Here is a 24,548-nt window from a genome sequence, read left to right as displayed (position 1 = left end):
TAATAAAATTTATTTCAATTCCATGCATTACGGTAGCTACAAGTGTAGTCATATGAAACTGAAGGACAATAACTTCTTCTGTCCATACAATGTAGCTGTAAGTGAAATGAATGGGAGTTCCACAGTTACAAAGAAACAAACAAAACCAAAAAAAAAAAATCAACAAAAAAAATCTGTTTCTGTTTTGAGTTCTGTGAATTCAGATACAGTCACTAGACTGTAAATTTTTGGGGGAGGAGATGGGCTCACCACAATTGTACAACTGAAAATGTTTAGTTTAAGACATTCTGAAGAAGCTCTGAGATACCTTTTAATACTTGCTACTAATATTCTGGAAAATGAAAAAAACAGTTAGCCTTCATCCTAATTGTTAGAATCAGGATAGCAATTGTAGACAGTCCACTTTCAAAGTGCAGCTAAATAAGGTTTTATTATGCAGCTCCTTCAAGTTGTACTGAGAGTAAGCTTTATGTTGAACCAGTTTTTGAAGAACTTCACTGGTCCCTATAAGCTTACATTGCTTTTTGATATGCAAAAATTTACAGACTGTGCTTGATTCTGACCCTCCCATATTTCAGTATGTGCAAACTCGTAGGGATTTAAATAGTCTTTCTCCCTCTCAGTCCAGACTGATATTTAAAACAGCCAGGATTATCCAGCCCTGTAAATTAAAGACAGGGTGAACTGAGTAACTTATATAAACTGGCACTTTTTCATTGGCCCAGTTCTCCCACAAAATGTAGCTCTTATAAATACTAATAGGCACTATTGCCACAGATTCTTATTTTCGCAATTTCACTGATTTACTGGTTGTTAGCATTTTCTGCAGTTAAGAATTTAACAACGCTGAATTTTTATAAAGACACAATATGTAGTTTTAGCCTTCAAAATTGACTTACTGTGTCTAGTAATGATGTTAAGTCAACCTAAGTTTGCTGAAGATATTAACAAATGTAAAGCTAATGAAGGTGCCACATTTGCATGAATGTTTTTCATTTTAAGAATGCCTTCAACAAAGGGAAGGGGGCAAAACTAATTCTTTTAATACAAACTTGGCTGAGTGCCTAATTGCCTCGTTTAAAACTGTGTGTGTGGGGAGGCTGAGGAGTTTAGAAAAATCCAGGTAACCAAATATTGAGGTTACTGGAAAGTTAAAAAGCTAATGCAACTGTGTTACATCTGGATAAAAAACATTATTCAAAAGCAATTCAAATACCGAAAAAGATTTCAAATTGAATAGTTTATTAACATGGTAGTCATCTTTGTAACATGTGCACACACACTCGCACACTCTGAATGATCTGCCTGGAAAAAAAAAAAGGTCTTCATATATATGTTGGGGGAAATTAAACATTAAAAATCCGTTAGATTTTCATAATTATAGGCAATTATGTCCACATCACTTACAAAGCTATTGCCGAATCTTTCCAAGGAAGCAGAATTTGGGAGAAAAAAAATTTGGGGGGGAAATTCAACAGTGGCATAGCAGAGCTCTCAATATGAGAAAGCTGACATAATGTGGACCTTTGCTGTGAAATTTGTCTTTGCAAAATATGGGGAGAAGTTTATCAATGGGCAGAAAATAAGAAGGCGGTGTGAAGTAGGCTTTTGCAGAGTCGATTTTCCTCACAGTATTGTGCGGGGGTCATTGAGAAAAATGCTTAGTCCTTCTCTGGAACCAGTTTCAGAACTTTTCCAATTGCAATGGTCTTACCTAAACCAAGGAGACAAACACTACAGTTACATATATTGCGAAAAAGCATAAATCTCTAAGAACATGAAAGCTTTCCCCACACATACAGGCTCTCCAGAATACTAGAAATAACACAGAATAAATTACTGTATTGTAAGATGAAAGCACAGCAAAAACTTAGAGAAACTGTGATTTTCACAGGAAAGAATACAGTATGAGTTGTGGAAGTGTACTCTATGTTCATTTAAGGAGTGCAAAGCAGAATCATTCTGCCAGACTTGTTTAATGCTTTTAAAAGTAACAAACTCCCTTATCTTTTCTGCATTTAAGGTTCCAGGGTGTGTTAGGAAAACAGTGCTGCTAATTTTTCAGGTTCAACCATTTGTTTTACAATGCACATTATTTCTCTAAAATAAAACACATTTCTTGTTACCAGCAGGAACTCTGCACAACAATTTACTTAGATTTGCTTTCCATTGTTATGCAGATACACTAAGTTCAACTAGATGCCAGCATTTTAATACTTCATTGCCATGCATGATCTATTTGAAATAACTGTATTTTCGTAGCAGTTAATTGTTGATCAAGCACTCTTACCCTCATCTCTTAAGGTAAAGCGACCCATCTGAGGGAAATCTTTGAATGTCTCAAGGCAGATAGTTCCTGCTGTCCTTAAACGGGCAATGCATACTTGATCTTGTTTCACAAAGCGTGGCCGTGTCTTACTTTTTTCTCCTGTTTTTTTGTCCACCAAGCAGATTAAGGCCTGTAAAAGAAGGGAAAAAAAGATGGAAATGTTGTCTTAGAGAGGAACTTCTGAGACTTACTGCATAAAGATAATCCATCATTACCTACTGCACTTTTCAGAAGGCTTACGCTAACAGTTGCAGACATTTTTGGTTGTGTTACAGTACTGCCCAAAGATTCCAATCGAGGCTGGAGCTTTGTTATGTTAGTCACTCCAAAGAACTCTTCACCCCAAGTGCACTGTCTGTATTCACATCACAACAGAGCTTACTGATATTTTAAGGACACTTACTGTTATCTCAACTTCTTCAATACAGGTGTGGATGTGCAGCACAGCATTATAACCTGGACAGATAATGGATTTGTGCTCAATTATCACTATCTGTAAAAAAAATTAAAAATAAGTTCATTTTTCCTCATTTTAGTATAAAAGAGCATAAAATAACTGAATACAGAACTATATTAAAATGCATATTTCAACAATGCACAAACAACATATTTGTTAAAGAGATGACCAAATTATTTCTAATATGAAAGAATAAAACTGAAACATTGGCATACCAAGGTCTTTCTTTTAAGATTAGAGGTGACCAAAACTTAACTGAGAAGTTCCGTTCAAAATGGATGACATTTTCAAAAGTCAGACTGATGATGTTGGAATAGGAATGTAATTGTCAATTTAGAGATTCGACAGCAAATGAGAAATCTCAACTGAAACCTAGAACTACTGAAAATTGGATTTGGTGAAACACAGGCAAAATATTTCAATGCAGTTTCCCCACTTACACGGCAACCAAGTGTTAATTATTCTACCTGGGCGTCAAACGTGCGTCCAGAATGACACAGGTTGTTGGAATCACAGAGAATAAATCCTGGAAGGATCTCTTCCTCTTCAATTCCCTTCAGTCTGATCTTTAGATTTTCACCTGGGGCTACTGAATCAGTTTCTACATCATCAGAAAGGATCCCAAGAACTTCCACATTGTGCTGAAAGCAAAAATGCAGTTTTCAATTATTGAATATTTCAGCTGGGTAAAAAAAAAAAAAAATCACTGATATGACAGGATTTTAAAGAAACCCAAAGTCTAAATCCATTATATTTAGTTCTCCAAGCTTCAGAAAATGTAAAATATTTGAATGACTAACGTTTTAAACAGCATATTTATTCAAATAGACTTCAATTCATATAATTCAATATGTTCAATGGAAAGCAAATTTCAAAGACATCTGCTATGTCTCAAAGTGAAGTTAGTTTAAAACTTACGAAGTGATGAGAGAGACAGACATATTATTGACTAATTCTATAACAGTTTGGTTAAAGGCATTTAGTTTCTCAATTTCTCCCAAATAATATGTCAAGCAGTGTTATTAAGAGCTATTGTCTGTTACAGTTTACTGTTTGTATCCTTTTAACTTTTTTTCTTATTTCCATCTGGCAAAAATTTAAAAAAAAAAAAAGAACAAAAAAGAAAGTTTTGAACATTAGTAACCCACAGCAAAAGAAGTCTGCATTTGTACAGAAGGCATACAAAGTAATACACAGTTCAAACAAACTATGATGTGTAGCCCAGCAATTCAGTCTACTGAAGATACATAACTTGAGTTCCAAATTCTAAGGAAGTCAATGAGACACAAACACATACTTGGGTACATTGCTCATATGAGATGAGTGCTTACTTCTGCTCAATTGAACAATAGGAAGTTTTCTGATTTAAAGTAATTAATATATTTAAAAACCAAGCTGTTTTCAGAGCAGAATTTTTCTAGATGTCTAATCCATACCTTGTTTGGCATCATCACAAGCTGTTGTCCTTTGCAAATAGAACCTGATTCCAGCTTTCCAAGGACCACAGTGCCCATATCCTTCAGTGAAAAGAAATTACATAAAAATTACAAACTTTTTTCTAAAGAGTCTGTCTCTTTAAAATATCGTACTTAATTCTAAGTATGATTACCTAACCCTATGAAGTTATATACCACTGCAATATTTAATATTTTGGAAGCTATTTTCATGAAAGATTACCAGTTTTGAGTCTCATATAACATCAAATAAATTACATCGCTTCCCCGCCACTATTCCACTGTTGGAAATGTAGACATATCAAAGAGAACGGATACACTCTAACAATATGGTAAATAGTGCATTTACTGCTTCCTGAAAATAGTACATTTATATTTTCAATACTATTATTTTAAATCGTACCTTATATTTATCCACAATTGGCAGCCTGATTGGTCCATCAGCTGAACGGTTGAAGTTTGGCAAATTATCCAGGTAGGGAATAAATGGTAGTCCACTAAAAGCAGAAGGCATTTGTTTCAGTTACATGAGCACCCATCTATTTAAAAATTGCTCAGAATGGATAAATGCAGTTTCACAAAGATTTTCATTCTGTCATCATTAAGTACCAAGACCTCTTAGACATCTCTATCTATCATAAAAGTCCACCATTAACATCCACATTACCCTAAATAACATATTAACACCTAGGAAGCACATATAGATTTAAAGTTACAGGCATATTTCACATACATTCATTATCCCCTTGAGAATCTTGCTGGATTTACTTAATTTGTTTTGGATATGCAAAACCATTAGCTAGTTCCAAATAAGATTTTTTTGTTATTATGTTTTAGCTGTCATGAACAATATTGGAAAATATGAAACCCAGTGGGAGACATGACTTGCCACTAACAATAATCCATTTTCAATCAAACTGTTCATATCAAACAATTACTCATCCTAGCAACTGGTCCAATGCAGCATCACTGGAAAATTCACATGATGGTATTGCATTCAATTTCACAAAGCCAAAAATTAATAAATACTGCTAATATTTTAAAGAGTCTGCTAACTTTAATCTTCTGCAGTTCGCAAATGGTTTTATTTGGTTGATTACATAGCTGTGTGTCCTTGTTGCTGTGATCCCATTTCCTTAAGCACTTCAGTCAGGAATTCCTGAATGCAGCTACAATACGCCATTCTATACTTCTTCCTAGCTTCACTGTAGCATTTTGCTTTTATTGAAACATAACTAATATAAAAGTAATTGAATTTACAATACATACATATACCAAGGGCAGAATTCTGACTGTTCTTTAAGGTTTGCTCCAGTCAGTCCTGAGCAGGGCATGAAATGAATATCTTTTTTGGGATTGAAGCCAACTTTCTTCAAAAACGGCACCAGTTTCTCTTTACATTCCTCATATCTATTAAAACAACAAGCACATTAAGATAAACTGAAATTATCCAACATGACATAATATTATGCTTAAAAACAACAACAAAATCAGACTTGTTTAATTTTCGTGAGTTATTCTGTAAGTAACAAAACTAATAGAATTTGGTGGCCTATTTTCATCTTCTCCCCAGTCTTCCAGCACAACTTGGTATTGCTTACTTCCCTCATTCCTCTGCTCCATAAAGTACCACCAGTTCTCTCCCAAATACCCCAATTACTAGGCTGGGTAAGCAACAACACATGCTGCATCTGCTTTTAAGCTAGAGATACAGGCCAAGGTAGCAAGACAGACCAAGCAGACAGCTACTAAGGTCATTCTGTGGGCTTTCACCCTAGCAATAGTTTTCTCTCTTCCAATCTTGTGTATCGTTTTGTAAAACTTACTGCTATTTATATCTATTACAGTTCTTCCCCTAAGTTTCTGATGAATTTAATAATGTTAAAAATTGAGGAAGGTTGGGGCAGGACCAAGACAGCACAATTGGCCACGCCTTATCCTCTTAGCAAACCTGGCTGATGCTCTAAGTTTGCATAATCCCTCATAGCTTTCCCCAAGAACTTTAATGATTCTTCACAGCACAGCAAGTTCTCTGACAACTCTTCTTATCATACTGTAGAAGGAAAAACTGTATCCTATCACTACACAAGTATCTCTAGGAAAGGACTAAATTATGCTTTTTAGCATCCAGCTTGAAGGGACAAGAAGATGTGACAGAAGCCTTAAAAAGACCTAAGTTCTGAAACTTAAGAAAATTCACAGAATCACAGAATTTCTAGGTTGGAAGAGACCTCAAGATCATCGAGTCCAACCTCTGATCTAGCACTAACTGTCCCCACTAAACCATATCGCTAAGCTCTTTTGTAACATTTGAGCATTAAAGCAGAAAAGAAGAACTCAATCCTTACTATTACAGTTATTTAAGGATTACATATTGTCTTTCTAGTTATTTTTACCTGGCTTATAACACTGCAAGATTCCCTTCCTCCCTCCTTCTCAGACTGCAGTCGTGAAACAATATATTATTTGCTTATTCAGTTCAGCTTATCGTAAAAGAAGAACTCCACCTCGTGCGCATCTACCCTGTGTTATTTGAACAGGATAATGCTGTTCTCACCAAACCTAAGATACAAGCTTTGCAGAAACGTGGCCAAGCAATCAAGAATCTGGCAAACTGAACTACTGAAAGCAGAGTCACTTCCTTTCAGATTCAGTATAAAGCTTCTAAGTTTCCAGAAAAGTGGGATACAAAATTACTTTGGTTAGGAATCATTTCAGTATCGTTTACTTTTTTTTTTTTTTTTAATCAAACTCACCTTTCATTACTCCAGTTTACAGTTGGATCATCCATTTTATTAATAAGAACTATTAAATGTTTTACACCTGCTGTTTTTGCTAGCATGGCATGTTCTCTTGTTTGTCCACCTTTCTCAAATCCAGTTTCAAACTCTCCTTTTCTTGCAGAAATAACCTAATTAAAAACATACATTTTATTAAAAGTTCCACAATTTTCTCAGCAGAAGAACAGACAATGGGTAATATCACCTTAATCAAAAATAACTTTTGGTAGTCAAAGTTGGTAAAAGCTTTTAAAATACACTGGTACAACCTTAGTATTATCCATTAGCTTCTGCTAATGTAAAAAACACATGAAAACCGTGGACAATTTTATGAATCTGTTAAGTTATCCGAAAAAAGACTCACAATTTTTAATTTTTGGCCACTGTGAACAACGAAATGAGTAAACCAACAAAAATGAAAAGCCTAATTCCACAATAAATAAATAAATATCTGATTTGTCCTTACCAGCACTGCAAGATCAGCTTGAGAAGCCCCACCAATCATATTTGGAACAAAGCTCTTATGCCCAGGAGCATCTAGAATAGTGAAGTGTTTCTTCTCAGTTTCAAAATAGGCACGACCCACTTCTACTGTTTTACCTTTGTCTCGTTCTTCTTGGTTTGTGTCTAAAGCCCACGAAAGGTACCTACAAAAAAAAATGACGAAATATTGTTTTATATTAATTTTTACTAAAATTAAGTATGAAAATCTGGTTATCGTAACATCTTTTTTCCACTCAACACTTTTAACCACATTAGCACTGCCAAACTAAAGCTTGTCCAACACCAATAGTCACTGTTATTGAATATCTAGTAAGCCATATTGCCTAGTGCTAGCTGTCCTTCACATAGACTTGTGCAATTCTGAACAACAGTTTTCAATTCCTAACTTCTCCAGGTATGATCTCACCTCAAATACTAAAGTATTAAGCTTTGCCTCAGTTTGAAAGGCAGTTCTGGATCAAATAAAAAAAATTCCTTTTTCTCAACATAATTAACTCAAAAATTAGCTCTGATTTGCATATTCTTATTGCCTCAAACATAAACAGAAGTTGATGACGAAATAGATAGCATTCATCCTATATTCATACCCATCCTATATCCTTTATTCATCCTATCTTTGATCATATCAATGCTTGTTCCTTCCTAATTATATTTTATCCCACTGACAGACAACCAAGTTAGACTTAAAGTTGGACAGATGAAATGAAACTAAAAGGTTCCAAAAGCGAAATCAGCTTTCCAGAAACTGAGGGCAAAAGAAGCAGGATGCTATATGGGCTGTATACAAACACACACACATAAATAAAAGAAAAACACAAACAAGGCCCCCAAATCTATACATGGGAGTAGCTTCTTCTTACCCAGAGCAAACTTAACAACTCTGGACCTTGTATCTTCGTTTTTATATGAATAAATACTACTGCCAAAACCGTTCACTTGCTCTCATCTTGCATCTGCCCTACTGACTGATTTGATCTCTGTCTTCAGATACCTCTCTGCTGCTTACAGGTAAAAGACAGATACAATAATCCCAAAGGCTGCCTGAGAAAAGCATCTGCCTTGTACTCCTTCTACCAGATAACTAGGCACTTTCTAAAAATAAAAAAAATAAAACAACAGCAAAACCTGTTGCAATGTGAATTATGAATCACACTGTTTCATATAGACCTGGTTAAAGAAGTAGTGGAGGAAAACAAGTGACTCCTCCCCCCACAAACCAAATTGATTCCAGCAATAATAAAGTTCCACAGGGACAGAGATTAAAAAACAGTTTGTTTTCATCACAGCACAAAGTAAAAAGCAGACTATTATCTTAGTATAAGTTTCATACCATGTTTCTCTGTTTTTTTCTTTAGCTTCTCTTTCATATTTTTCAAGTGTTCTTTTATCAACCATTCCTGTCAAATACCTAAGAAAAAAAAGCAATTTTACATAAACAAAAATGTAATTAAGTAGTTACGCAATTCATACAGATTATTTTGGAAAAAAAAAAAATCGAACAGTCTGATGTGAACAGCAGTGGAATTTCTTCTCTGTAGAAATCTGCACAATTATCAGTAAAAAGCATGACACTATGTCTTTAGCTGAGATCTTTTTTTTAGCCTCTGTAAAACATTCTGCAGTGGCAAGTTTTGAAAAGGAAATATGTCTGCTATGTACATGTCGGAGAAATCCAATCTTTCAAAATTCGAGTAAAAATTGAGATAAGAATTTTTAAAATAAATGTAAATGAAGTATTTCTAAAATGTAAAGGAAAATATTTTTGTTTTCACTCCTTACATAGAAGAAGTAACCTGATATTTTAAGAGAGATCTTTCAATTATCAAAAGAGGTACGTGGGGAGTATACAGTTTTATAACATTACAACTTTCAGATTTTTCACTCAGGTATTTTTACCTAATCTTCTAATAACAGTAATCTGCATAGTTTACAAGGAAAATTTACAACAGTAAATAAAGGTTTACTGATAATTTGGTTACCCTCTTCCCCCCCTCCTTACAACAAAGGGATCTTCTGCAAAAATGAAAAACAGAAAGATTCCTACAGAGAACTTTAGGAACCTAACACACTGGTAGGAGTGTTAAGAACTGACATCTTGTACACAGAGAACAGACATCAGATAACAAAACGCTAATTTGCTGTAGTATGAGCAACAAGGTTAAATGTAGCATGACAGTTCCGACATTCCAGTTTGGTCAAAAACAAAACAGAATGAAAATGCCAAGACAAAGACCTCCCACTTTTCCTGAGAATATTATTTTAAATCATAGCAACAGTTTGCATTAGCAGGATAGCATTTATTTCTTCACGTACTACATACCATTTCTTGTTTTTGACAAACTATAAGATTGAACTGCATTTATTTGCTTTTGTCTCATAAGAGTATTGCAACCTCTAGATGCTGTTTGTAAAACAGACTTAAAAGGTTAACTTTTTATTTTCATATTTTAAAATCCAATCAAGCTTGATGACGTTAACACTAGGGAATAAGCATTTTCTTTGTAAATTCTCACAAAAAGGACAAAGTTTAAGAAATGACACAAACCAATTTCAACTGCATTTAAAAGTGCAAAGAAAAACAGAGTTACGCTCTAAAAAAGCAATTTTTAAAATTTAATAATGCATGCTTTTGCAGTTGTTTCCATTAAGTGAAACTTCTAATCTTAAATCTGCCGGAATTTAAAAAAATCCAAAGAGAATAAGCAACTACACTAAACAGACAATGATATTTTATCATAAAAACATTGATCTATGATGATCAAATACAGAAAGAAAATATTTTATGTAATATATATTAACCCACAAAACAGATCAATCTCTTAAATATTTTTAGTTTCCTTACATTATTTGTCCTCCAATGGTTGACTTGCCAGCATCTAAAAAAAACAAGGAAATAGTTAAATCATTCACAATTTAAAATAAAATCCTAAGAAAAAGGAAAGTAATTAAGATCAATGTCATCTTATTTGTTTCCAAAGATGCCTTTCCTAATTCTACTTTTTTGAAGTATCTCTCAGCTTCCCTTGTTTCCACAAGAGTTCACTGTCAATTCAATTACTGAATTTTTAAAATCATGTTTTTGATACATATCAACTTGGCATAATCCGTAATCAAAGAACACCCAACAAGCTGTGATCCAGCAAAAGCTTGGGTTAAACATGTGCAAAAGCCCTTTCCCCGCTTCCTTTCTCCCTTGTTACCAACTCCTATAGGCTACTCTTCAATATTGGGATGTATCTCTGCCCACTGCCTCTTTATTTTGTGTGACTCAGTTCTGAGCTTACCCAGCTAAGTTACAATGCTTTTAAAGTAATAAGTCTATACATGTGAAAAATCTAGAGCTCATGATTCAGTCACTCCTAAATACTTTTGACATCACTTAAGATTCTCCTGAAATTTGTTGAAACTACTCGGCTGGGATGCTGTGCTACAAATTCTTAGGTATTAGCCCTTTATTAAGTTGTTCTGTTGTTTAGAGATCTATAATTTTTAATCTTCTGAACATTATTATTTGATTTAGTAATTACTAAATCTAAGAGCTTTCTGAAATTATTTAAAGCAGAAAAGAAGCATTGTTTTCTGATTCTGTCCTTTGGAACACTAACACAGATACATAACTTTGGCATTTAAAACAGCAGGTACTTGAGAAATCATGAACACAGACGCTGTTGTGTCCATGAAAACCCAAACAGTACCTTGTCACTCTATCCCTGAAAGATCTGCTTTAAATTATTTATTTTTTCCAAAGTAGCTTCATTAAGATGAATGCTCCTACTACCCTCAAGACAGGATGAAGGTATGCATTACTAGAAAAAGCAGGATTCATTTCTAATCCTTTCACCTCGTACACAATGCAAAGATTCAGTTACCTCCCATTCACTTACAACTTACCTACATGCCCAATGAATACTACATTTACGTGCTCTTTTTTAGGAGCACCTGGTGGCGCTACAACAGATTTAGGTTTTGGTATTTCCTCCTCTTCTTCCATCATTTCCTGAGCGCTTTCTTCAGAAGGCCCTGAATCCACCGATGGACCACCTCCTAGTTCCGCTTCACTTGTTTCTTCTTTGTGGTCCCATGACTCTTCTGGGGACATTTCTGTCTCTCCATTTTCCACTAAAAATTAACCAATTAGATATATTCAAATAGAACAAGAAACTAAAAGCAGTGACTACTGAGAAAAGCTTCCACCCCTCAAAATGAAATGAAAAGATTTCAATTATTCAGTCTGTTAATGTATTTTTCTGTTAAGAAAAAAGGCAACTGCTGCTTGTTTCTGAAATGGTTATTTCTTGGAGCTTTCAAACTTTTTTTTGCATGCTGACATCAGAAAACTGATTCACAGAACTGAAGAGACTTCTGTTTTAATAAAGTAAAAACTTAATGGGAAAAACACATCTGAAGATCAACACAGTCTATCATGTTGGTCTGAATCTGTAGACAGCCATGTTTAGAAAGAAAAAGGGAGAAAGAATGGTTTAAGTTCTCCCATAAGCCATACAAAGAGAATGATACAATTTCCATGTTCTGATTATTCATACTAATATTTTATGTTAGTTGCCATTTCACACGTTAGTGAGACTATTTTGCAATATAAAATTGAACTTTTGAATAAAGAGCTGATGCTTTTTTCACTGTTCAAAGTAATCTAACTGCATCTGTCAATGCATACTAGTGGTCAATTATCTCTTTGCTAATCCAAGTATAAAGACACAATGAAAAACAGTAAAGACCAAAATACAATGGCTCAATAAGGTATTCTTCAATTTTGTTTACAATGATTCAGCAAAAGCACAGTAATCGTTATTTTGTAGCCCTATTATAGTGAAATTGAACAACTCTCATCTTACCAACAGATTCTGAAATTTCCATGTTAGCAGCAGCATTTGAACCTAGGAAAAAAAAAAAAAAAAGGAATCACAAACTACATCTATTTACCAAGACAGCATCAAGACCACAGAGTAATGGAGTAAATTAATAAAAGGATAATTCAGGTGATTGGGCACTTTCCTATGTTATTTAATATAGACACTCAGATTTTTAAATTTTGCTTCATGCAAGCTTTATGGCCTTCAATAAACCAGTTGGTCCTTGTGTGCCTTGCTTGACTTGGTATAACACTGTAAATAACCACTGATAACCACACTGCCTTACAACAGCAGCATGGTGACAAAGAATGAATATTAGAAAAGGATCGCACACATTTTTAAAAAGGAGATGCTTTGCAATAATTTTGTTAAAGTTTATTTAATGGAGCTACACTGCATGTTGTCAGAACATGAGAACAATTACCTTCACAAGAGGCTGTCTGCTCCTCCGGAGAAGTCTCTACGGGTGCACCTGCAAAGAAAAAAGTTCAATTTTTAAAATATACTGTTGTAACCAATTTCTACACTTAGACAGCAAAGACCATTCTTCCAACTTTATTGCCAAGTGTATTTAACAACCAAACCCCAGCAGTACTAAATATAGTTTCCAAGCACAAGTACTTATAAAGAACACTGCTTAAAAGATTTGAAAGTAAAATATCAATTCTGAACAGTTCCATCCCCAACTCCCCAGCCCCCCCCCCCCCCCCCCCCAAAAAAAAAAAAAAGGATACATTTATCAAGTTCTAAAGGAAGTAATTTTTCTGTACATAGTATTGTACCACCCCACACGTTGGGGGCACACTTGCTATTTTAAGTGTTAGTATCTAACTGATGTTTAGAAACATGGAAAACCAGTTTCACTGAAACAATGTGTTTGCCACATCACAGCTGTATGGCAAGGTTCTCCTAGCTTCACCTTCTAGGTGTGCCTACAATGCTACTGGGACTCACATTTCACATTCTTCATAGCTTGTTTCAATGTTTTTAAGTTCTTAAAATCTTCTGCAGTTATTAGGGTCAAGAGATAATTCATTTATATACCTAGTGAGTTTGCTCTCTGAGTACCATGGCTATATTACAATGTTTAGGAGGACTGGCAAACTCACCAGTTGTGTGTATCAAGGCTACAAGTAGGTTATTTGGAAAGATCAACCTCCTTAAGCACTCAACGATGCCATTAAACTATATGCTGAGGTATAACTAATTACTAAACCTACTAAGAGTGGTATGTTCCAATTAACAATTATACCACTTCAAGTTTAGGGACGTTGTTCCACATAATCAAGAGGCATTCTAAAATTATCCCTAAAATCTTAACCTCTTTATTTTTACCGTGGTATAAAGTACACTTCAAAGTTCTTTGAAACAAGTTCATCTCCTTATTTTTTTTCACCTAACATATTCATACCCTCTATGTAACTGTACTGCCAGCTCTCCTTCAGCCCCACTATAAAAATACAGACCTTAAAGCATTACTTGCTCTATATGCATAATGGGACCTACAGATTAAAAAAAAAAATCCCTCAAAGGAACAAAAACATGTAGAGAAGGACCTGATTCTAAGCCTCTTTGCTTTAGCATTGTTTGTGTATTTTCTGCAGACTTCTATAAACTGGAGCAGCGCTGGAAAACCTGGAAGAGGTCCAGATGACAAAGCTTGCAGGCAGGGTGAATGTGGGTCAGAGCATAACACCCAGTGACCAGCAGCAGCAGAAAGGGCACAGCAACACAGACAAAACTGTTCAGAGCAAGGTTCCCTACACTCCTGTGTCATATCATACATGATCCTCATGCCAGGGTCCCAATACCACAGGAACAAAGCTTTAAAAGAATGATTTCATAGAGTAAGGAAAAACATACGGGTAGAATACCTTGAGAGTCCTTGCAAGAAATATTACTCTCATTTGAGAGCTGGAAGAGACCCAAATCATCCCACTTGAGCGTGGTAAGCAGGTGGCACAGAATCTAGGCATGAACCAAAGGCCTGTTTTGCAACGCTTCAGAAGACTGTTGGCTATTTCACACATACTGTGGTTGGCCTGCAGAGCTTTCATTACAGCGCCATTTCAGCAAGCTCAGGATTTCACTCCTGAAGTCTCTCCATAGTGAAAAACTTCTTACATGACAGTACTTACGCACTTGCCTCAAAACAGAAGCTCTACAAGTAGCTGAAGAGTTGCTTTAACTTTTAAAATACAGCAATCAACCAACATTCATAAAAATTTTGGTTCTGACTTTCTGGTATGTAATCCAACAGGCATACAGACTAGAGAAGGAAAGAAAAGTTCCTTCACAAATAACAGATGAAATAACAAATTGTTAACCTAAGAAGTATGGAAACAGAGTTCATTCTCTCAAAGAGCAGCACTCCTGAAAGCATGCCCATCTGTTAAATTTTATACGAATCTAGGCATGCTAGAAAGAAATCAATAATATAGTTTGTGTATGGATGCCAAACAGTACTAATGCCACACAGAAACAAGGGGCAAGAGACATTCAGCTATTTCCACAGTCACTGATTAAATTCTGGTCACTTTGATACACAAAGTGGGAGACACATTTTGCAAGAGGACTTCTGTATATGAAATACATTGAAATATGCACTGTTCCTTCCAAGCAGGAAAGGAATACAAACCACTCTCTTAAAGAGTGCATTGTAGAGAAACCAAGTAAAAGAGAAATACTCTTAATTTCAAGAAGAACAGGCATTAAGTGATAGAAAGAAATCCCTTTTAGGAATTGCTTACTTCTGTTCAATGACTTCAGGTTAAGGCAGGTTATTCTGGGCACTGGTGCATTGCAAACAAATAGACGAGAGAAGTCTGGGCTTTGAAGAGTCAGATTTATCATTTGCTCTGTGTGGAAATGAGCAAATCCCCTGCAGCATGCCTGAAGACAAGCACCCCAAAAGGATGCAGTTCTACTGCTGTTTAAACTGCTGGGTTGCCATGTTGTGCTTTTTTTCTGTCCTTTCTGTTGTCAGCCCTGGTGCACAGACAACCAATGAAGTTCCACAGACAGAGCTGGTCTGACCAAAAACTGAACTAGCACAAAACTCTTTCAACCAAAAAACAGATCAGCTCTCCAAAGCAATTTATTAGCTGGTAGATAAGTGCTCCTGGTGCCATGACAGAGGTGACAGAACAGCACTCTCAATAATTCAAGGAAAAACACCTTAAGTTCTGAAGCAGCCTAGGGAATCTGTGGATCACAAAAAGACAATTTTCAATCTAGTTTAGATAGGCTTGCTACCTAGGACTCAGTACTGCATTATAACATGAGAAGAGGTCCAAACTCCATGCTGTCTCTGCAGCAAAACATCTGGACAAACCCGAACTGAAGTAACCTTGCTCATTTTCCCCATGAGGTAAACGTCATTGTAACAAAACGCCTTTAAAGGCAAGGCAAACGGAAAAAGGTTCTAAATTGCCCTTGTAACTTATCCTATTCTCTCCACTATACTCAAGCAGACATGCAAAGTTTTAAATTTGATGTTTTCTGGAAGTCAGCAAAGTAAGCTCAACATTTCAAGTTGAGCTTGACAACTCTAGATCCTCATCTGCAAGCACTCTTCAGACAGGATTCTTGTCACATGAGTGGGATTCAAAATGCAGCTTGCATGAAATACGGTTTTAAAGTCAGAACATGCCTTAAATGATGTCAAATTGTAGTTAAGTAATGTTTCAAATTCTTGGCTTTACATATGGCTAACAACAATTAGACTTTATATAGCATCCTTCATACTCCATCTCTCCTCAAACTGTAAGTCAGGAACTGCTTTTGCATTTCTGACTCGCTGCATTACAGGAGGCAAGCACTTTATCTTCAGTTCTCTTGAACATCAGACCCCTAGGACATTTTTGTTTTAAATCAATGCTGAAGGTAAAAGTAGATACATGTGTTACATTAATCTACTGCTAGACCATTAAACAAGGACTTGATGTAATTCATAATCTCGTCTGAAAAAGGTAAAACTTTTTAAAACACAATTCTCTGAAGGAGTATGCATGGTCCCAATGAGTCCAGAAGTGCACTGTTTTTAAAGCAGGATGACTGGTCTCTTAAAACTCAATTGATGTTCCCCCCAAATAGTGCAAGAACATACTTTGACTATTTAATTCATTCTGTGTTCTACTATAGCTGATACATTTGTTGTGTATTGCATCCAGTTTTGTACTTGCATGCGTTTTGGTTGTACAATAACCAAGACTGCACAAGTAGAACCAATTAAAAGTTAAAGTATGTTTTTCACTCTGAAAATATTGTTTTAAAATAGTATATAAGCCAGGAACATAACAACATTAGTAGTTTAGGACAGTAGTTTAGCAATTTCAACAGAAAACTGCTTTAGAATTAAATTTGTATTAGAATGGAACAAGATTTTCAAGTATGGGCCAGGTATAGCTGGTATGCTGAGGACCGATATCAGAAGTGTTGTTCCAGTGACAGGGTAAGGCCTGCTGAGACCCCTCCACTTCATCACAAAGCACTGCATACTGGAGCAAACACAGGGTCACAGCTGGCCAGCTGTGGAAAGAAAATACAGAAAAAGAAGTAGCTAACTTCAAATGGCATGCAATCAGACGTTCTGCCTCCTGCTAGCCAGAGTGCACAGTGTTACTTGCTGGTCTGGAAGAATGTGTGGCACAACAGGGTCGCGGTTTAGTGATGGGACTTGATAGGTCAGGCTGATGGTTGGCCTCAATCTTGAAGGTCTTTTCCAACCTAGATGAATCCGCAGCTCAGGTACAGTCTTACAGCCAAACTCAAGTGCCAAGCAGTAACAACAGCTCCAGCTACACCTGAACCGGAGCATTTCCCAGACGCACAGAATAAGCAGATAGCTATCTCCACATAAGCACATCCTATTCAGTGGGAACTCCCCAGAAGCAGCTACCTGAAGCCACAGTGCAAATGCCTTCATAGAGTCAGTTATCATGGCTTGAAGAGAGGCCGTAATTTGTCTCTCTGCCTAACAGAACTCGGCTCCCAGGCTGCTCTGCTGCAGGAGAGATAAGAACCTCAGCAGTGCTGGTACCAGACAAGTGAGGTTGAAAATGGGGCTAGCAAAATGGTTTGTACAACAGAGCATAAAGGGAAAGGAAAAACAACAACAACAAAAAAAAAAGGGGACAAATTCCATTTGAAACAAGTCTCATCTGCAAAACTTAAGATCGTCTGGACAGCAAGTGTGTTGTTGCTGCTCCAACACAGGCAAAAAGTTCCTTCAGAGGAATTCCTAGAAGGCTAGGGAGTAAAGAAATGCCTTACACCCACCTTAGGATTTCCACCACCTTTTCTTACTTGTGGTTTGAATATCTGAGTTCAGTGTATATTTACAAAATAGTCATTGTCTCAAAAATTTTAATGAATTACGTAACATGTGTTTGTCCCTAACCTTCTCCCTTTTTTCTCTAAAAAGAAAGTATAAAGAAAGTAAAATCACACCGAAGTAGAAAATTAAAGGTCCAAGTCAACCCACGGAGCAGAAGAATCAATAAAAGATTCTCAGTGGACAAAAAACAAAAGAACATTCTAAGCACAAATAAATGCTAGAGCTAAACAAAATATTTCATACTCAATATTTTAAAATACACAGAAAGACAAGGTTTTCAGGAGTTCACTGCGAGCAGTGAAGGCAGTTGTTTTGAAAGCTAACTTATATCCAAAATTATTTTCTCCTCTTCTCTGCCCTGTTTCATAGCCTAAGACCAAGCTTAACCAGGGGACAAAAAGTATGCCCAATTTACAATGAACTGAAATAAAAGCAGTTTTAAGAGTTTTAACATGACTTCATAATATTAATTAAAAATATTAGCACTTGCTTTGCATTCATATGATTTTACTACATTCTGACTTAGCAAAAGACCCACCTTTTTCCTTCCTCAGTGAGGACACACCTTACGTTTATCTTATCTAAAGACAACATGCTTCTTCATAACTGAGTCTAAGAAAGCTTATGGGGATTTTCAGGGAATACAATGAGAAAAACCTTTTCCTTACAGCCAAGTATCTGTGCTTAATTGACAGGTTGATTTTTCAGGCAGATAGTCAAGAAATCAAGCTCTGTATTAAATCATTTAAGGATTCCACTCTTTCATGACTATATCTCAAAAGCCTGTAGAAACAGAATAAAAAATAAAAACCAAATATATCCCACGGATTTTTAGAAAGTTAAACCCAGGGTCTTAACATTTACACAGAGTTGCGCATCATGTGTAACTTGCCCCAGGCTGTTTTAGAGAATGCATTTTCAATATTCCATCACCTGTCCTGAACGAACTTTTGTACTGAAATTTGATCAGCTTCACTTTCATATAAACCTCTTCAAAGCAGCCAAATTTCACTGATCAAATTTTGACTGGTTTATTCCTTCATAATAGAACAAAACCATCTTTCTATTTTGGCTTCAATCATCTGTATCTCTTGCTTCTGTGTGTCTCATCACAACACTGGAAAAAAAAGCCCCAAATTCAGTAAGTGAAATTGTAAAATGAAACTGCTACTAGAATCCAAGGATTACCCCCAAATTATTTGTGTTCATTTCAATAGAGCAGCCCAGTCCCACGGTCAGCAGCCTGCACACAGACTCCAGGACAGTTCATCTAATCCACAGCCTGCTCCTAGTGGTCTGCTTTTTATTGGAGTCAGGCAAAGGCCACAAGCCTGATGAATTATTCTAACAGGAACAACACAGCGCTGGCTACCTGCCTGGGGGCAGTTCAGACGTGGACAAACGCCATCAGTGCAATGCGCTGGCACCTTGACTGCACTGTATGTATACACTGTGTCTGGTAATCGAGCGAGTCTGTGCCAAGACACAGCCTTTCTCCATGCTGACCAGGGTACAGGAGGCGACGCAGCCCATCCGTCTGTAGAGGCTGATACACAGACCACTGATCTGCATAGTCAAGTGGTGATGCAAATCAAGACTTGCTTTTGATAATGACAGGAATTTACACCATACACTGGCATTCACAATACAGCATTAATTTGCTTTCATGTAAGCAGTTCAAGTTTACAATTATGATCTATGAACAGTGGCATTACCAGCTCTGTACTTCTGAGTAAATCATCAGCATGTGGCTACTCAAATGCTGGTATGAGTAAACTACATAAACTTGCATTCCTTTATATGCTAGCTTCTTGTACAGGGACCTACCAGTTTTTGGCAAAGACTTTCTTCGCAGGTTCATATGCAAAGTGAAGTCTGGCGAAGAATAGTCTTAGAAGAGAGAACGAGGCAGAGCAAGAGATGACCATTTTGGGGGGAAAACGTGATGACACCATCCTACTCTGGAAATTATAGGCTTCAGAACTGAAACAGAAGATACTAGAGGTCCTTTCCTTGCTTCTGGTTGTGAAAAAAAAAAAGAAAAAGAAAAAGTGGAAGTTCCAGCTAGCTACAAGGTCAAGAAAAATAAAGGCTAGGGAAAACCAAAAAGATAGATGCTATATCCACTTACTGAAAGCAATTGAGGAGTGAGGATGTCCAGCTGCTTGAACTTAACTATTTCCAAAGTGCCTGCTGCAGGCCAGTGAGGATATTTAGGGAATGAAACGATCTAAAAGGCATCGAATCTTAAACAAGATGTCTGCTTTACTCAAGACTGTATGTTCAAGTTGCCCAAACTAGTCATTGCTGAATGCACTCAGAAGTTTGCTTCAAGTGGCCAATACACATACTAAAAGAAGCAACAGCACTAATGCTACCAAAAGGCTAAACATTATCTTTCCTTACTCCAGCTGCCATGTGTCACGTACATTTTGTTCACGTTACTGTTCTATTACTGACACTTTTTTCTTACCACAAGCACTGCATACTTAAAAACACTGAACAATTCAGGTTGAAAGGGACCCCGGGAAGTCATCTAGTTCACTCTCCTGGTTCAAAGGAAATCAACAGAGAATAGTTAAAAATGACTTCAAAAAAGGAGAAAACCTAACATAAAATAAAGCCCATACAAGAGAGCTGTGATCAATTCTACCAAAAATCCTGTGAGCGTTCAAGAACTATGACAAAAATGTAACCACAAAAATGCAAGTTGATGCTGCATTTTCAGAGATTTTTCACTTGGATAAGCTTTGTTTGGATCTCAGGTATGAGAAAACAGAAGCCTTATTAATCCTAGTAAGAAAAAAATATATTGTAACTATTCCCTGGTGTCTGGATGTAGAAACAAACAAAAATGCAATTGTATCTTATACAGACTTACAAAATTAATAAAGCATAATAAGAGTAAGTCATAGGTGCTACAGAACAGTGAAGCTGCAAGGTGCAGTTGTGATCAGGAACGTTTAGAGGCACTAAGACAATCTACTGCCATTTTATTGACTATCACACCTTGGCTTAATTTAGTTGAGTTTGCTAGTCCAGCAACTGCTATCTAAAATAAGCTTTCCTAGAAGCACAACTTGTCCATGATGTACTTGACATGACTCACTGGAACGTACTCCGGTACAGGGATGTCTGTTGCAGACAGAAAATCCAGAAGCCTCTATTTCACATTTCTGATGGAACCCAGAGATTCTAAGCAAATGAGTTAGACTTTGACAAAATTTGATAAACACAGGTCCTCACTAAGTACAACACTTGGAGTAGATTTTTTTGAGCTGTTCCTTAGGTTCAGAAATTTAAACAACGTGCTCTTCTTGCATGTAATCAAACAGTAATTTAATTCCAAACTAGTTCTGAAACATCTGCAAGCAAAAATTACATTAGGGGTAAACATTGGTCAGGTATTCTCCCTAACACATGATTTGCAATCAAAGAGCACACACAGGACATGACTTTTAAAGTAAACTACTTGGAACAGAAATCTCAGGAGTCTCACAGTTTTAGAAAGTTTGCATCTTGTTCTCTGACTGGTTTCTGTGAACATTATTTCAGTGCTCTAACCATAATTTACAGAATTCTTAGTGAAATGACTAGAAGTATCAAGTTATTGCGCCTAAGAAGAAACATTATTACATACTACCACCAGACAACTGAGATCAGAATTTTTCTACATCCATTGCTGCCACTGCACATCTATCTTGACCTCCAGCATCCTTTGAATTACTAAGAAATTATGGCCCAAACAAAATTTCAGCAAGAAAGAAAGTTTTAAGGAGAAAAGCATTACTAAAACTTAAGTTTAGGCCACTTAAGTCCTTTAGCTGACAACTAGCTTTTTAGAGTCCTCGTAAGAATCAAGATTTATTTCGGCTCTTGCTAATACAAACCGGTATTTCTACAGACCTCAAAACAGATGGTAAATAGAAGTATTTTTTTCTCACAAGGTAATACAGGATGCGTTCCATGGAACACCTAATTGCCTACGGGAGCAATAGCAAACTGGGTTGCTGAAAAGTCACCTATTCAGCACCATTGTCTGGTCACGTGCTGTTCTGACTTATTTCCAGAGCAAGCTCCACCCAGCTCTCCTAGCCAGGAAAGTAGTTGTCACCTTATATGAATATCTGCCAGGACAAGACTGTCAATTATTCTTTAAGCAAGTACATTGGAGCTGGAAAAGTGCATAAAAAAGACAGAATTCCAGTGAAGAAAAAATGGATGGGGGGACACCTGCAGATTTGTGTCTGCCTAACCCTATGGACACCCAAATCAATTACAGAAACTTCAACTTATAAACCTTAAAGAAGAATTCTAAACCTTAAAGAAGATACAGAGGCGAACCAAATTCAAATCAGGTAGATCATAGCACTATACAGGAAATATGCTCAGCAACTAAGATGAAGAAGAAAAGCTATCCTGATCACTCCAGATGACCAACAAGCTTTCAGTAAAGTCGTCTTCAACCTCTGGAAAGGCAGTAGCTTATCATGAACCTGGCAAGTAGCAAAAGAGTGAAGAAAAGGAAAGCCTGAAGAAATAAATACAAGTAGGTGAGGGAAAGTAACTTAACTCTTAAATTAGGAAGCCTTAGAAGAAATCTTACAGAAGTAGCCAGGAAGGAGAATCAATTTTTCTAACATTCAAAACTCCAAGAAAGTTTTAGTCACAATATTGATTACAAAGTGAAAAACAAACTTTGATGCATGTTGTAATAATGGCTGAAAAACACACCAGAATTAATTTTAGAAATTATTTAAAAGGTGTATCGTATGTTCAGTGCAGCCTCAAGCTATCTGCTCTACCTTCACACCAGTAAACCTTAGCATACAGTTATTCTAAGCAGGATCCAGTCGTTGGTCCATGGGTTCTGGAAAACATATTTTAATGCACTTATACATTGCCTACCTACAGAGCACACAGGCTACATTTTCAGATTAGAAAACAGAGTGCTGAAGAGAACACAGAATCTAACATTTACTCTAACAAATAAAGGGGTTAATATTCTGTTATGCAAATTTTAAAGCATCACATATGAAAATTACAGATTTCAGTTGTTAACATCAGATGACTAGATCCTAGAGAGTGCAAGACTAATTCATATATTAAATCAGCATGCAATAAATAATAAGCCACAATTAACAGGAAATCATAACAAACACGATGTAACAAGTAGTAGCTTTAGTGAAATTAAATTACTGGAATCAATATCTAAAGTATGAGTTTGTTTTACAATGTACCAATAGACATAGAGAAAAATATAAATTGAAAAAAAATAGTAAAGCATTAAACTACCATACTTAACCAGGTCCCAAACTCCTTAGATGTAATGTGACATTAAAACCCTGCCACAACGCTAGCTATCATGTCTGATGTTTGGGAGGAAGTGCAGTTTGGAGCTGGAAATTAGAAAGTAGCTCTCTTTTAATTTCCCATATGCAAAGTAAATGTAGCATTAACACCGTTTGCATACACAAGGATCCTTTGAAATTAAAAGCAGGGCAAATTTCAGGGCCTTCCATTGACTGAGGCCAGCCGGACAAACCTCCCTCCCCTACTAATCTTTTATCAGCATAATATTAGAAAACAAGTTAAGTACTCGGTGCAATCTTCAGGAAGGCATTGAAGACAGGTCTGAAGCAGGCAGCAGCTGCCATTTTCCCCACTAACATTTCGTGTATCACCCCCCAAAACCTCCGGGAACTTCCCGAGCTGCTTCGGCAGCAGCTCCGTGCGCCCCCCCCCGCTCGGGAAGGGCCCCCCCGGAGGGCAGGGAGCAGCCGGACCCAGGGGGCCCCTCCCGCTGCGGGGCAGCGCCCTGAGACCCCCCCCAAACCCCCGCGATGGCCCCGCTGCGTGGCGCCCCTGCCCCAACCCCCTCAGCTCCCTTCTTAGCGCACCCCCGGCTCCCCTCAGCCCCCCCCTTTGCCCCCTCAGCACCTCCAGGGGTTCCCGTAGCTCCCCCAGGACCCCCCCTCAGCTCCACCCCCCGATCCCCTTCAGCTCCCCCCTTTACCCCCTAAGTTCCCCCCTTACCCCTCTCAGCTCCCTCCCGACCCCCCCCCAGCACCTCCCCTTATCCCCCTCAGCCCCCCCCAAGACCCCCCTCAGCTCCCCTCCTTACCTCCCTCACCCCCCCAGGACTCCCCCCTCAGCCCCCCCAGGACCCCCATCAGCCCCCCCCCACCCCCTCCCCGCCCCTCCCTCCCGTCTCCCCCCCCCCCCCCCCCGGCCCCCTCCCGCCTCGGCGCCCGGCCCCGCTCACCGTGGGGCGGCGGCGGCAGGCCGGGCGGGGGCGAGGGCGGCGGCAGGCCGGGCGCCGGCCCCCCCCTGAGGAAGGCCGGCACGAACTCGGCGGCGTGGACGTTGGGCACGAAGGGCTTGGCGTTGACGTTCAGCTGCCGGCTGAAGGCCGCCCCCAGCAGCTCCTGCTGGGCCTCGGCCTCCCCGCCCGCCGGGGCGGCCCCCGGGCCGGCTGCGCTGCCCGGCTCGATGTCCGCCTGCTCCCAGCAGTCGGGAGCCGAGTCGCTGCTGCTGCCGCTGCCGTTCGCCTCCATTTTGTGGCTGCCCCACAAGGCTCCGCGGCCCCCAAGCGTCTCCCAGCGGCCGGGGGGAAGGGGGAAGCCGGCGGCGGCACCGACTCAGCACTCGCTCCGCCGATTCCGCGTGTACTCCGCCGCCCCGACGCGCAGCGCGGTGTGGCCTGCCGGAGCTCCCGTACCCCTCCCCGCGGCCTCGCCTGCCGCCATTTTGGTAGTTTTTAGCTCGCCCGGGCCTCGGCCCGCCGCGCGGCGAAGGCGAGGCGTGGGAACTAC

The 24,548-nt window shown here is 38.2% G+C and overlaps 1 protein-coding gene across 2 annotated transcripts; it reads right to left on the bottom strand.

The window, feature by feature from the left end:
* Nucleotides 1-1,221: 1,221 nt before the first annotated feature.
* GSPT1 (G1 to S phase transition 1) lies at nt 1,222-24,477 on the bottom strand. 2 transcript variants are annotated; one of them, XM_038186907.2, is made up of 15 exons: nt 23,999-24,477; nt 12,820-12,867; nt 12,378-12,419; nt 11,416-11,643; nt 10,367-10,400; nt 8,855-8,932; nt 7,487-7,667; nt 6,997-7,151; nt 5,510-5,650; nt 4,644-4,737; nt 4,223-4,303; nt 3,254-3,427; nt 2,733-2,822; nt 2,291-2,459; nt 1,222-1,714 (listed from the first exon to the last, which is right to left on the bottom strand). In XM_038186907.2, the coding sequence occupies exons 1-15, from the start codon at nt 24,288-24,290 to the stop codon at nt 1,662-1,664; spliced, it is 1,860 nt and encodes a 619-aa protein (XP_038042835.1). In that variant the 5' UTR covers nt 24,291-24,477; the 3' UTR covers nt 1,222-1,661. The 2 variants fall into 2 exon arrangements, with proteins under 2 accessions (XP_038042835.1, XP_038042836.2); XM_038186908.2 differs by lacking the exon at nt 23,999-24,477 and adding an exon at nt 23,333-23,411.
* Between the last annotated feature and the right edge of the window lie 71 nt (nt 24,478-24,548).

The sequence above is a fragment of the Anas platyrhynchos genome, chromosome 15, assembly GCF_047663525.1.
Source record: "Anas platyrhynchos isolate ZD024472 breed Pekin duck chromosome 15, IASCAAS_PekinDuck_T2T, whole genome shotgun sequence".
Taxonomy (NCBI): domain Eukaryota; kingdom Metazoa; phylum Chordata; class Aves; order Anseriformes; family Anatidae; genus Anas; species Anas platyrhynchos.
Note: the sequence above shows the minus strand (reverse complement) of the source record. Positions and strands in the feature narration are given on the sequence as shown.

Excerpts from the sequence above, each read along its gene's own strand:
- GSPT1 (XM_038186907.2), bottom strand. The coding sequence starts at position 24,290 with ATGGAGGCGAACGGCAGCGGCAGCAGCAGCGACTCGGCTCCCGACTGC. Across the intron at positions 11,644-12,377 it reads GGAAATTTCAGAATCTGTTG|TGGAAAATGGAGAGACAGAA; the intron begins GTAAGATGAGAG and ends GTTAATTTTTAG. Across the intron at positions 10,401-11,415 it reads AGTATTCATTGGGCATGTAG|ATGCTGGCAAGTCAACCATT; the intron begins GTAAGTTGTAAG and ends TGTTTTTTTTAG.